At 43.6% G+C, this 15,131-nt stretch overlaps 1 protein-coding gene across 1 annotated transcript in view; it reads left to right on the forward strand.

Annotated features, from left to right (window-relative positions):
- fgd (faciogenital dysplasia) overlaps window positions 1-15,131 on the forward strand; it is a 46,002-nt gene that overhangs the window by 22,003 nt on the left and 8,868 nt on the right. The window contains exons 2-6 of the mRNA XM_086120387.1: window positions 7,903-8,061; window positions 10,024-10,219; window positions 10,349-10,943; window positions 13,427-13,516; window positions 14,919-15,055. Of these exons, the coding sequence (XP_085976513.1) occupies window positions 7,903-8,061; window positions 10,024-10,219; window positions 10,349-10,943; window positions 13,427-13,516; window positions 14,919-15,055 (1,177 nt within the window). The remainder of the gene's footprint in view (window positions 1-7,902; window positions 8,062-10,023; window positions 10,220-10,348; window positions 10,944-13,426; window positions 13,517-14,918; window positions 15,056-15,131) is intronic.

A 15,131-nucleotide genomic window follows, 5' to 3' on the forward strand; every position in this document is an offset into this window, starting at 1 on the left:
GTTCATTGCGGACAGAGCAAAACTGAAACTTGCTTTTCTTGTCAGCCCATCTGTCGATGCCGCGACCATGGAGGAAAACCAGAGGCGAAAGGTGCCAAATTTTGTGGTTGTGTGTCCACACGGTCCGCCATTGACATAGTTACTGTAAAGTCTGACTGGTCCTCGTGACATGTGCTGCATGTGGCTGCTGAGTCGTCGGGGCCTTGAGTCATGCTGCTGGAAAAAAGGTCTCAGGTCAGTGAGTGTGTCACAACCCATCCCGTCGTCTCTTTACCGCACAGGCATCAAGGACACATGAGGGGAAAAAAAGACTACTTCTTGACCTGATTCTCAGTGGCTGTTACCGCTCACTCATCTGCTCTATAAAGGGCAACAGCCAAGATGCAGCTAGCAAGATGGGATTTATGCTTCCACGAAGGCGTTTTTCCTTCCACTCTGTCACCTCGACCACCCTACGAGATGAACAAATAAAGATCACCAGTGTTGCCAGAGTGAGAATCGAATCTGCTGATTTTGTCCTTTTCAGGACTCTTCATTTGAGCCGTCTCAGCGTGATATGGCGGGGACGGCAATGTCCCATTGGAAAGGCTAATTTGCCTACCCGTGACAATAGCATATCCTGAATTCGGTTAAATTCATCGATGGATCTTTGTGTCTTAATGATAATGTGACTGCAAGTTTTAGTGCATTGCTATTAATGTCGATAGTTATTGTCTCATTTTTGTCAGAAACAGACACATTATCCACACCCCCATTAGTCAAAGGATTCCATTCAACTGACGCCATTTTTTTGTTGCACAGCACGCTGACAACCAGATTGTACACGTGGAGACTTGCAAGGTGAGACGTGCAAAGTGAAGGGCACCTCCACAGCAGGCTGGAATTAGACGAGCATCTCTCCCACCACTCTTTTATTTATTTTTATCCACAATGGGACTTGAACACCCGAATCAATCCACTTGAGTTATTGCTGCTCTTGTTGGAAAAATGATCCAAAACGATGTTCTCTATAAAACATCACCATATTTATTCTTGCAACCAATGAGTTTTTTTCTCCCGCTGTCCATTGGAAAGAACTCAAGTTAATGCACAAGCTGAGTAGTTGAACATTATGTTTGACTGTTTATGTTCATACTGCATAGGTCAGTTTACAAGAGTATCTAGTTTGAATGTGCATCTACATTTGTAGGTAATTGTGTTGAAATTGAAAATAAACCCATCATCCCTTTCGACATACTAAACATCTCATACGAATTCAGTATTTATATCGACAGCATTCTATGGGCGGGCTTTGAAATTTGAGCTTCCTCCCGCCTTATTGGAAGTGAAAGCAGACAAGAACTATTAGTTCCTCTGCTGGTTCGTTTGCTGCTTTGGCACCCTTTCACAAAGTGGTGTGATCCCCCCTCCCCCCCCAGCATCTCTGTTCAACATTTTCTGTACCATTCCATGTTTGTGCCGCCTTCTTATCCACCTAATGGCTCCACATCCTCTTGAAACCTCAAACAGTGGGCCCATCATATGTTGCTCAAACTGAATGGTTTGAAGCTTCCCAGGCCGCTGTCTGTGCTGGCCGGCCTCAAAGCCGATCAAGATGACGTTGGTTAGATGCAAATGGCATCATTATATCCTCTTTTGATTTGCCCCCCCCCGAAAAATGGTTTCAAGGTCAGTTCATGTTGGCTATTATCTCTTATTGCATGTCTTTCCTTTTCATCGTCTTGCCCGTCGTCTTGGCATCTGCATCCTCGGTCTTGCCTGTGGCTCAACGCTCACGAGGAACGAGTCTTTCAGGGTAACTGACTGTAGACAGAAGATCAATATGAGCCGGGCCACAGAAAGGCAATATGTTGCATGCAGAGTGGACCAACACAGAAGCTGTCATGCATCCAGCACAACTGGGAAATGTGAGAGTCATATAGGAATAATGAGATGTCACACACAGAAAAAGAGGTTCGCTTTGGTCATCGGGGGCTGCTGGAGCAATGACCGTCGGGCTGGGTTGCTCTGCAGGAGTTGGGTCGAGCTGATTGACTGTCTGTCTGTTTGCAGAAATGCTGCTGAATGTCTCTGATATGTGTTCTGTACGGAACTGGGGCGGGTTGATGGTACTGCAGGGAAGATGGGTGATAAATGACACTGAGGGGATTGCCCAAGGGTTGACAGTGACTGACAAGCAGCGAGATTTGTGCATCACCTTGAGCTATACGTGTCTCTGCCTGGGTCTTGTTCACAAATGAAGCCCTTATCATCCAAAGCAAAGTGGAGCGAGTATGGTGCAAATAAAGGTCAACTCCAAGACTGCCTCAGAGCTTCATATATTTGGAATGATATGTCTCTCATGTACTTGGCACGCTCGTCATTATGACAGGAGGATGTCAGCGGCAGAGTGCAATATCCTGTATTTTGACACTTGACTCAGTGATAAACAGTGGCATTTTTTTTTCAGGCTCTGAAAGTGGAGCAAAATCAGCCCGGTCATTTTTGGAATCCCATAAAATGAATTAAGAACATAAATAAGTAAATACTCAGTAGGAATTACCTTTGAATTTGACGTAGTATAAACTGAAAAAAAATGGTGTCTTGAATTTATTCCGTTTTATCTCATCAAGTGTTTGCATGAACAAAAATCCTCTGGATCCAAATACGTTTTTTTGAGTAGACCCTTTAAAAAAAAAAGATTAAAATTCTGACGATTTTGATTTGTTTGTGATTGTGCAGTCATCAAATTAGTTGAGTTCCTCAAACAAAAGCGAAACCAGTATTTAATTGTCGAAATTACCAGGGCGTGTGATGGAAGAAAACAGCACGTGCAGGTGGTGTGGCCTAAAAATACTTGCGAGAAGTTGTGGTTAATAATGAGAATAATAATAATAAGTGTTTTTTATGTATGTGTGTATGATGCTAGACAAAAATAGCATTTTCGGTCTACTCCTGTTTATTCCTCGATCTTCCCTTTGAATCTCCAGGTCAGAACAAGCATTTTAATGATGATCTCCACCATGGTTGCTTTGTGGGGAAGTCACTCCCCTCAGGGTTGCTCCAGCTCAATGAAAAATATGAGTACCGTATTTTCACGACTATAAGGCGCCATTAAAAGTCTAAAATTGTCTCCAAAATGGACAGGACGCCTTATGATGCGGAGCGTCTTGTCTATGCGCTGAGTTCCAAAACCTGACTGACAGCCGACACGCTGTTTATATAGAGAAAAGGCGGAAGTGACTGTGGACAGGCATGCGGCAAAGAAGTCGGCCAATCAGTGAAGGGTGGGCGTGTAGTGGACGCTAAAGGGACGCTACAAGCAGGTACCAACACCTGTATAGAGTGTGGCTATGTGCATTGTTGCAAAACAACTTCGGTTTTGGTTTCTAAGAACCCCCGAAAATAAATTCTACAAGAGACACGCCTACGAAGCTCAGTTCAAACTTCAAGCCATCGGTTATGCTTTTGGCATGCGTGCCCATCTCACAGCAGCGGTGAAAAACCAAGTCAAGCAAATGAACTCTGAGCTTTCCGTCATTCCCGGAGGCTTAACTAAAGAACGCCAACCGCTGGACATCGGCATCAACCGGGCGTTCAAAGTAAAGTTGCGAACGGCATGGGAACAATGATTGATCGATGGCAAACACAACTTTACAAAGAGTGAGAGGCAGCGCCGGGCGAGTTACGCCACAATGTGCGAATGGATTGTGGCTGCTTGGACGAACGTGTCTGCTTGCACTGTTGTTCGAGTTTTTGGCAAAGCCGGCATCATTTCTGTGGAGCCACATGGCAATGAGAGTGACTGACAACGAGAGGGAACACGGCGTTTTTGATGGATTACCGGTACTTGCACAATTGTTCAATTCTGATATAGAGGATGAGGACTTTGATGGATTTCTGGGTGATGATTGATCGAAAAACGTGAGTACATTGTATGATGGCTAAATAAAATACAACGGAACTCAGTTTTCCGTTGCCTTTTTAAAAACGTGTTTTTAGCTTGTATCTGTATGTCTTGGCATGCTACCGTATGCTACAAGCTAACGTGTTTTTAGCGTGCGCGCATGCATGCCGTATGTTTAAGCTGGCGTATGTTTTACCACTTTAAAATTGCGCCCAATAATACAGTGCGTTTTGTCTATGTGCAAAATACAGAAATAGCACCCATTAATGAGACTGCGCCCAACCATACGGTGCGTCGAATGGTCGTGAAAATACGGTACATGACAGTATAGTGCAGGAACTTTCGCTCAACATGTATGGTCTCTTATTCTTGTATTTTAACTGGTGGTGTATACATTTTTTAAGTAGACTCAACTACGGTACTTAAAAATAGATCTGGAGATGTTTTGATTTTCAACAACCACATGACGAAATAAAATGGAGTCAATTCAGCACAACATTTTTTTCTGTGTTGTCCCGGCGGACATTCTGAACTCTTCAGAATCGACGTTGGTTCAACAGCGAACAGTATGTGAAAATGTACTGTATAAACAGCTGTCAGTCACTGTCAGTCATTCATTGTCTCTCAGGTCTCTTCCGTTAAAGTGACGAGAGACATGTCTTACGTCACAACCACAAAACAAAACGAGTGACACGACAGCTCTTTTGTTAATTGTTACCAGCTATTGCTTCGGCAAATTAATATGCGGTGAGGAAATGCGGCTTTGACATTTGGAGCAGCGGATGGTTGTCATGGTGATGTGAAGCCAGTAGAGCCTAGTGGCAATAATGGTTCTCAGATGTCTAATTCCTGCCTAATTGTCCCATTCAGCCCACTCTCAATGATGGGCTGAACTGAGTATATTAATGAGACCTTCCTGTTTCTTCTATTGTGTGCCTGTTCGAAAATCCCTCTGAGAATGACACATATGCAGTGTCAGTCATAGCTGCTGTTTGCCAACGTGAGGAGAGATAGTCTCCATGTCTACTATAATGTCACTGTATCCTGGGCCTTTTGAAAAGGTGGCTTTGTGTTGTCTGGGCGCACTCACACGTCATTTCTTCCCTGGGAAGGGGAACTTTGATCAGGTTTGGCAGGAAAATGCACACGCCCGCATACACGTGCCCGAGAAAGGACAAGTGCGTGTTTGTTAATGCAGGAATGAGCTGTGAAGGACGTCTGGCTGTGAGCTTTTTGTTGTTTCTGAATGGATTAATATTGACTTGGTTTTCTTGGAGTAATTTTTTTTTTTTTTTGTGAAACAATGGATACGAGGTATTGGATGTATGCCAGACAATTTTTATTTGTAATTCTGTATTTGTCTCCAGTCTGAACAAATATAATGAAGAATTGTGTTGAGATTGTTCATGACCTGCCTTGTGAAACAGTAACTCATATTTATTTTAAATCAATTTCTGTCAATCCATCTTCGGAAGCACTTAGCCTCATTATAGTCGCGAGTGAGCGAGAGCCTTTCTGAGCTGTCTTTGAGTGAGTTGCAGTGTGGGACCGATTTCCACAAGGCAACTCAATGTACAGTACTTCACACAAGCAAACACAACAGTTAAAGACATTCAGAGGCAAAAGTAGGTTACAAAAATGACTCAAAGATCAGACATTGACAATGCTTAAAAAACATTAACGGGAAATGGGAGAGCATTTAAAATAAAAATAATAAGAGTAGGTTTACTACTACTGCTACTCCGAATTACGAGGGGGGAAAAAAAGATGTTTGGAAGACCTTAATCAAAGGCATGGGGCAAATTTTTAACTGAATTTTTTTCATCATTTCACTCTCAAGGCTGACTTCACTTCTTTTGGTAGTTTCATTTGTGTGCAGCATAACGGCTAAATACAGCTTCACCATGTTCACCTTGCACTTTGCTCTCCACTAGTCGATCCAAGTCTGCAGATCTCAGCTTTTATTCAATCAGAATTTTTTTTAATGTATTCAGGATCCAAACCGTTCAGTGATTTATAGACCAATATTTTCTTTAAGACCAATATAAGGACAATTATATCATCTACAATGCACTTAACATGCGTGTTTTTCGAAATCTGGGAGGACTTTGGAGGCCCCAGAGCAAACTCCGACCTTCGAAACTCTTAGCACTATGCCACCAAAGTCACCTAATTTGGGAAAACACTCAGCTGCTTCACTATTCTCGATGCTCAAGTTTCTGTTCAGGGCTTTGAAATGAGGGCCAGATTTTTTTTTCACTCCTGTTGCTTGGCTACACACAGTAGCCATAGGTACCAGCCCCTATGTCACCATCTCCCATGCTTATTTGTTTTTCCCAGCCGTGACCCCTGTACATCCCTGGTCACAGACTTCTTGGTTAGTCATTTGTTTAGAGGAGAAGCATGCTCGTTGACTTACTTCAAGGTCTTCTGCTCTGACTCAATCAACTTGTGGCATCTGATTAACAGTGTGCTAATAATGTCTACTTCTAGCTAATAGTATGTGTTTTGGGCAGTTGTTAATAAGAGTGTGAGGGCTTAGCGATCACATTTTTCTCTCCTGAGATGCTTCTTATGATGCCGCGGAGCAAAAATGGTGGTGGGAAGCCTGCAGCGTGCCACATGGCGTCAAAGGCGTAACGGGATTCATTACCGAGAGAATTCTCTCCTGGAGCCTGGAGCATCTTGCAGAAGACATAAAATGAGGTGTTGCTGTGGAGGGCCTGTGCCATTTTGGTTTTGTTTCTGGATGCGAAAGCTTGTACTGACTGGAGTCTAATTTACCATGTCGTCAGTGCTGTTTTTTGTTAATCTGCATCCCACATCGTCACTCCAAACTCAACGTACAAACCCCAATTTCAATCAAGTTGGGGCGTTGTGTAAAACATAAATAAACACAGAATGAATTGAAAATCACTTTCAGCCGATATTCACATGCCTACACGACAAAGACAAAATATTTAGGGCACATAGAACTGCCACATAGGGTTTTTTTAGATTTACTTTTGCATCGGTCCCTCCGTCCCATCCATCCATGATATCCCGCATCGGGTTCACTGCTGAGTTCGAACTCATCACAGTTGCCTTTGGCAAGTCATTTGGCAATCAAGTACAAGACACTGCAAGACCACCACCCTTTCAGACCAATGGGGTGGGGGGGAGTCTTGACTGATCCTACCATGCATGTGTTTGAAATGGGGAAGAAAGCTGGAGCATCGAGTGAAAACCACGCAAGCAACATGCAAACGTCACGCAAAAAGACTCGAGGCGACTCCTACTTTAACACTCCAAGCTATGCGAGAAGAGCACATAAATCTAGACAAATTATTTTTTTTCGTTACAAGCATGCCATTTATTCCCATTTCACTCATCTTCACACATATTTCATCTCTTCAATGCAGAATCCTCTGGCAATTTTTGGTCTGATGGCAACGACAGTAGAGTTATTTTCCACCCCCAACGGGTTTATTTTGGAAAACACGCACAAACTTGACATGTAAATAGCGTTTGAGCAGTTGGGTTTTCGGACCACTTTTCACTTCCTGTCCTTGCAATGTCATTTGCTCCTTTACTCACAGGAGGAACAATGAAAACAGCCTTCAGATGCTTCATCTTTTTAAAAATGCTTCTCCGTTATTCAGTGCATGGATGTAAAAGAGGCTAAATAGATGCCGGGTAAAAACGAGCCATGCTCTCATCAAACCTCTTTGGAGGTGAACTTTCAAGTTGAAAATGTATTTGACTGTCATTGTGCATTCCCGAGAAGATTAAATACAGTCAATCAGATACAAATCTGCAACTCAGTCGGCTGCCTCAGGCCGCTTGGGCCAATCGATGCGGTGACACGGCCTCCCTACTCAACATAATCCCGAGAACACATAGTGAGCTCAAGGTCACACGCTTTCAGTACTGCCCCCGCAAAGCCATGTGCCAGTGTTTTTAATTCACGAATACTGCATGTGCCTTTAAAGAACGATCCCGTCAAAGCCATCTTTCTTCATGTTTGTTCTCCTCAGACCTCCCTGCCGCCTCCACCCAGTACCAGTATGGCTCAGTGGATTACCTGTGTTCTCCATCGCTGCTAAAAAGAGGATCATGTCACGAGAAGCCCGCCATCAAGCCGCGGCCACAGCCATCCAGCTCCCCGAGACCGCCAGCTGCACAGAAACCTCAAGGTAACGGCCTGGCACAAGTGTAGCCGCCGTTGATGCGCTCGCCATTTCCGTGAAGTTGTTTTTGACCTGTGGCCCGGTGGTCGACTCATTAGCGCGTCGGCCTCACAGTGCAGAGGTGCAGGTTTGATCCCGGCTCCGGCCTTCCTGTGTGGAGTTTGCATGTTCTCACTGTGCCTGCGTGGGTTTTCTCCAGGTACTCCGGTTTCCTCCCACATCACAAAAATGTGCGTGGCAGGTGAATGGAACGCTCTAAATTGTCCCTCGGTGTGAGTGTAAGCGCGAATGGTTGTTCGTTTGTGTGCCCTGTGATTGGCTAGCAACCAATTCAGGATACGCCTACGGCCCGAAGATAAATAGGATTGGCTCCAGCATGCCCGCAACCCTTGTGAGGACCCTGCCCACCACCTTTTCCAGCTACTCCCCTCAGGCAGACGCTACAGATCCATGCGCACCAAATCCAGTAGACACTTAAAACAGCTTCTTCCCTCTAGCCATTAACTCCTTAAACAGTCACTGACGTAGTCACTCTTCTTGTACTACAAATACTGCTACTGGTTACTCTAAAATGGTTCAATGATTTGTTGTTTACGATGATACTAATGCAGCGTGTTATACCGGAGACAAATTCCTTGTGTGTTCTACATACTTGGCCAATAAAGATGATTCTGATTCTGATTCTGATCTGATAAGCGGATCAGAAAATGGAAGGATGGATGGGTGGATGTTTTTGACCTGCGCGTGTGTGGAGAAAAGAAGAAAGGAAAATGCGAAGGTGTCTGCCCACTGGCCTCATACTGCCACTTGCTCTGCTCACTAGGTCACCTCCTCGCAAGCTGAGGCTCCCGTGAGATTGTGTCGTGACATCTTCTAATTATGAACATGTGCTGTGTTTGGGGAATTTTTGAAGATCTCACTTGAACACTGCCCCAAATTTCAAGTGGCCTATATTCATCCACAGTTTGTGCTGTACTATAGTAACGCTTACTCGATATTCCTTTAGTTCCCATTTCTGGTCTGTTAGTTGATCTGCTCATTTTTCTGGCTGGATACCACAATTATTTCAGGTTGGAACCTGAAAATAATGCTTTGTGCGATCACTTAGTACGAGTCTTAACATTTCAGTTCCCATTAACAACCGACTGTTAGAATCACAAAAGTGAACCTGAGTCATTGCTTTCAAATCATTTTATCCATAAAATGGGAATATATTCAAAACTATGGTCAACATTACACGAAGCACGCACTGCGACAGTGTCACATGTGAAATGTGTTTATTTGTATTGTATTGACGGGAACTGTTGTTGTTGTTGTCACAAATGATGAGATTCTATAAAAGTATTGCCTCAAATTAATAAACATTGTTTCATTCGAAATGGGGTTTTTTTCAATTCAGTTTATATTTGGAAGAACAGAATAGAATTTTAATGTTGTGCTATATTTGGCATCCACAATTTTAGGTTCGTCCTACTTCAGTGGTGTTCTTTTTGACTGACAATGCTATTTATCTCGAGGTAAATAAGACAGACAGACACAGAGGAAGCTCACTGTCAACACAAACATGTCAGCCATTTCGGGAAAGATCGACACTTGTCATGGAGGACCATGAGCAGGAAAGCATGAGCGCCGTGTGCATACTTCAGATAATTCACAACTGTGTCTGTGCATCTTTTCGAAATATACAGACAGGAACTGTGGTGACTCACGTGCACACGCATCTCAGTATCCTGTGTGAAATCAGGAAGTCGTCAGAAAGCTGAAGAAGTAGTTCAGCACTGCTATTTTTTGTTACTCTTTGGTGCTGCCGTTTTGTTTTCAAGAGAGGACCGGGCAGGCTTCCTTCTTACAGAGAGCCATGGACGTTTTCTCCCTTGGATTTCGACATGATACACGCTTGATGACTGCAGCCTCATGTTTATGTCTCGCTCTGCTTTTCTTGCCTTTTCTGGACATGTGCTCCTCCAGTGCCCCCTAAACCGTCGCACCTGCTCGCTCTCGGGCAAGACAAGAAACCCAAGAGGATCCCGCCGGCGCCCTGCAGGCCTCTTCCAGCGCCGCCGCCGAAACCCAAACCTGGGGTTGTGCCCCCTGCGGTGGGAGTGCAGCAGCAGAAGGAAATCCAGAAAGTTGGCCTGCTCATCGAGAGGTTTGAAAATACAAGGTAACAACATTGCTGGCAAATCTTTCATAGCCGTGCGATTTGAATGAACACACCTCAATTTGTTTCACCATTCATGTTCTTTTTAGCCTCACTGTCCAGTGTTCACTCATTGCTTTCATATCTTCCCAGGGTCCCCATCTTGGGGGTGTTTCCCCGCTCCCAGCTGCACCTGTGTCTTAGAATGGACACTGCGTGTGACATCACTTCCTCCTGTGACCAGGACACCACAGCAAAGATAGCGGGAGACTCCTCCCCTTTGAACAAACTCGCACCCTGCACCTCTGAAGAAAATGACGATGTGCCCGAATTGTCCTGCCTGGCGTCTATGCACATGGACGGCTCCGATGACACCCCGTTGGACGTGGAGGTGGACATAACCCACGGCGATGGCTGCCTTGACGACAGGGAGCGGGAAGAAGGCTCCTCCCACGAGTTTCTAGACAATCCAGACTCTTCGGAGCAGATCAAAATTCCTAACCGGGACAGCGGCATCGATAGCCCGTCGTGCGCCGCAGAAGGGGAGGTGTTCCCCAACGAGGACGCCATTGACGAGGAGGATCATTATGACAGTGTCACGGAAACGGAGAGCGTGTCTTGTTGTGTTACCCTAAGCAACAAACGGGATTCAACTCAGGATGAGGACAGTGACTTGGATGAAGGGAGCGGTGGAGAGATCAACTCTCTCACAGACACACAAACCGGGTATCTGACAGATGCACAAAAAGTGAGTACCTACTGTACATGCTTCCGCCGCATTGGCACGTAACCTGGTCTTAGTAACTTGGTTACTTTACAAATTACTTGAGTTTAAAAGTAAATAAAGCACATCACAATGAGTATATCAGTTATTTTTAGCTCATAGTCATGATTCAAAATTTTGAACTCTGTTTCCTGTTCCAAAAATAAGCTGCTACTTCTCCAACTACAATCTCATGAGGACTGACATGTTGCTTGAATTATTTAAATGAGGAATTTAAAACAAAAATAATGTTTAATTATTCATGTGCAAGCACAAATACAATCAAAGGTAGGAACAGGCTGAGGTAGGAAATGAGCTGCATCTGAGAAAAACATCGTTGCGTTGGGTTTTATGTTCAGTCCCCCGGGTCACCCTCAGTTCAAGTCGCATTCAGAGAGATCGTCACTCGTGATGCCGTGTCATCCGTTTACAAGTGAGCTGGATATAAAATAGGGTGTCAGCGGTATGGGAATGAGGCAACATTGCCAAAACGCCTTGATTATGCTCAAGGTCAGGAGCTCTTGTACAAATGGCCAGTTCTAAGAATTTTCATGGCACCTTTGAATCATCTTTCCTCCTCGAGCCAATCTCTATTATTATCTCAGCCTGGTAAGAACACTCCTCACAAAATGCCACACGCTGTGACAACCTCACATTGGCGGCCACAAGTGCTCGACTTGACTCTAAAAGCGGCTCTGCAATTAAGGAAAGAGATGAATACTTGCCAGAAAGCGGTAACAGGAGCTTGCGTCGGATGCTGGATAAAAGGCTCCCCACATTTAAGAAGGTTTCACTTTTCTCTTGTCCTTCAGCCACACTATTGATCGTGGACAGCATCAGCCATGCATATCCTTATCCTCGTTACTTCTGACTGTATGTGCCGTACATATTTTGGCACCGATAGGCAACAGAGGCTAATTCTTATTATTTTTTTCTGTTTGATTGATTTATCCGATCAACTTCAGTCAAAGAGAAACAGTCGATCTAGAATTTTACAGGAAAACCAATCCAAACTTGGGCGAAGTTGCTGCTGACCAAACCTATGCTCTTTTGTGCAAGACTAGCATATTAAGAAAATCATCGAAGCACCAACACAAATTCCATCAACTCAGAATGGAATTTAAAATGGAGTTTATGTCATGAATCGAAAACCAAACCAAAACTTGTCACGCCAAAAAAATTCCACCCAATCATGCCAACAAAAATGTACACTATGTACTGTATACACTGTATTTTGCGCTTGGTTCCATATATTTATTCACTTCTTAAGTTAAGTATTCTTTTAAAAAATACAATTGAAGCATACATTTTCAGCAAATTTTCATACTTACTCCACAAATGTTCACCCTTAACTGAGAGACATCCTTGTTTCTGTTAGCCCTCGTCTTATGTTTCTGGAAAACATCAGTTACCCTCAAATCATCACAAGTCTCTCCGTTTTCAAACCGATTCGAAGTGAAAATTAGAAGATGAATATGACACGAGATCAAGGTTGCGTCTTTTATTTCCATCGACAACTCATACACAACTAGATGGCGTCAACTGTAATTCAAGGCCACATCTTTAGGTTAGAAAAAGTATTGGAGCAGCCAGGCGTAGTCTAGAAGAGTGCTGATTAAGACCTCTGATGAAGTTGCAATGACTGCGCTTGCAATAACTGCAACAAGAGTGTGACTCATTGACATTACCAAACCTTGGCATTGCTCTTCTTTTGAGAGAATTTTCCAGCTTTTCGCCACAGAGCTCATTCAGTTGTTACAATGTTTTAGGATATTACGGAAATTCAGTTTTGTAAGTCCGCGGGGTTTAAGCTTAGTCGTTTGACCAGTCTGAGACCTTCTTTCATTGAGCCCTGTTAATGTCCTTGTTGTGTGTTTTGGCTCCTTTTCTCGCTGCGTGGTGCAGGATCCACCACTCAATTTGGTTGCAGCTTTCTTCAAAATAACAAACAAAAACTTTATGCAGACCGCTGAGTTTACTGTTGTCATCGTGTGTTAACATCGGTCAAAAAGATAAATGAGCCGATCCGAGAAGAAGCCCTGCAAGACTAACCCATGACAGGAGCGCCTTCTTGATGCTCGTCTTTGAGCATTTTGCACTGTCGTTTTTGTTGTTGGTTACTAAGGCCACCAACGTGTTCCGCCTTCTTCAGGATAGTCCAACCGGCAATGGCCAATGTTTGTGCAATGGCTCTGATTGATCCTCTCTTAGCTCGAGAAGTGATTTTTAATTTTTTTTTTTTTAATGCATAATACATCTCTCCCATTTGTTGGTTGTACCCATAATAGTATAAATGTCTAGCCTTTTCAGGCAAAAAAGCCAAATCTGAAACTGTGTGCATTGTAAAATAACTTAAATTTTTTTTCTTTATATTTACATTTTCATTCTTCTTTATTAACGTTTTGGGGTGATTTTAGCAGTAGTCTTCCCTGCACTCAATTGGTGCGTGTGTGATATGTGCCCCGCAGTGCTCAGAAGCGCACAGGTTGCTGAACATTGCCAAAGAACTTCTCCACACTGAAGAGGCCTACGTCAAGAGGCTCGACCTCCTCGACCAGGTAACCTCATGGGAGCCACGTGACGTCTTGCCAACTGGCGCTTTCGTAAGCATGCCGGAATGTTTGGGTACACATTTCAATTTCCAGAGTGTGCCAGCGGTCTGAGTGATTGAGATCAGGGCTGAGCCGGATTAAGTAAATGATCTGTGATCCAGGGAAAGCAGCGTTGTGGACCGAATGAATCGGAGTAAGCGCAATTGTGGCAAACGTTGACCCTGTTGCATGCATGTGATATACACGAAATGGTTACCTCCAATCCAAGCAGATTGACAACTCTGGTGTCTGCGGAGTGCCACGTGTACAATTGTGTGTAAATCCCTGGATTAATGACGGATTAAAAGTGTGGGTCTCTGAAAATATTAGCAGGGTTTGTAATTAGAAAGCTCATTAAAACAATCTAAGACGGTGCCGAAAATGATACATGCTAAGAGACGACTTGTTTGTGTGCAGGTTATTGTTTTAGTAGGAATAACGTCACCTTTTGACACATTTTTTGCAAAAGGGTTGATTTCGATGTAAATGAGCTTCACACTCCATTTATCTCCTCGTACACTGCGATGCAAATTGGAATTCCAAAGTTGTCCAGTGGGTTGCGTGGTGGTCATCTACAAGCACGTTAAAAAGTCTGTTTTGCCACAGAACATTTTTGCCTCCTGTAGTGATCCCGGTGCTCTCACTCCAGATGAAACAGTTCATCTCCTGTTGTCACGCCGGCGTTCATGTGACATTGATTGGTTTTCATGGAAATGTTTGTGCCCATCCATGACTTTGCCTCTGGCTCGAACAAAAGGTTCTGCATGTAATTAATTACCGCAGAGAAATTCCAAATCTGAGCCTTATGGGCAATTTAAAAATACTTGACACCATACTTTGCAGAATATATTTGGTTATATAATGTTTTTTAAAATGTTTGATCATTTTAATAATTCAATAGGTCAGCATCAATTAAAACAGGGCCTGTTAAAATGGTGTTACTGTCATGGCAACCATAGTTTGTCTACTTTGTGGTGTACAATATTGGTGAGCCAATTAGGTTCAGAGATTTTTTTTAATGCAGCTTGTCAAAACTTTGCTGCTCAAAGGTTTATGTTCATAAATGTTATGATAACAGACATAAATTCTTCTTTCTGTCACTCACGTTCAATATCGGTGCATTGTCAAAATGTTCTGCTGGCCCGAAAAGTTTGACAGTAGACTGTTAGTCACTACGGTGAGTTGTGTCAAGTTAAACTGCTTACAGGAAAGTACTATCAAATCATGTGTCACATTTATGCAGCTTAGTAATCAATAACCTAAAGCCTTCCTTCGGCCTTCCGTCCCTCATAAAAAGGGCGTTGTAATCAACGTCACATGTTTTTTCACACTTAAATTACAGTTTGTCATGTGCATGTTTTCTCGGCAGGTATTTTGCACTAAGCTCACAGAGGCCGGAATCCCTCAGGATGTCATTACAGGGATCTTCTCCAACATCTCCTCCATCTACTGCTTTCATGACAAGTTCCTGCTCCCAGAGCTCAAGACACGCATTACTGGAGAATGGTGAGGAAGGATCCGCCACGAATAGCTTTCAAGAGACTGTGGCGATCACTTAGCAATCAGGATGATTAGCATTGGC

This window comes from Hippocampus guttulatus, chromosome 1, assembly GCF_054856545.1.
Source record: "Hippocampus guttulatus isolate MCC_2025c chromosome 1, RoL_Hgut_1.0, whole genome shotgun sequence".
Lineage (NCBI taxonomy): Eukaryota > Metazoa > Chordata > Actinopteri > Syngnathiformes > Syngnathidae > Hippocampus > Hippocampus guttulatus.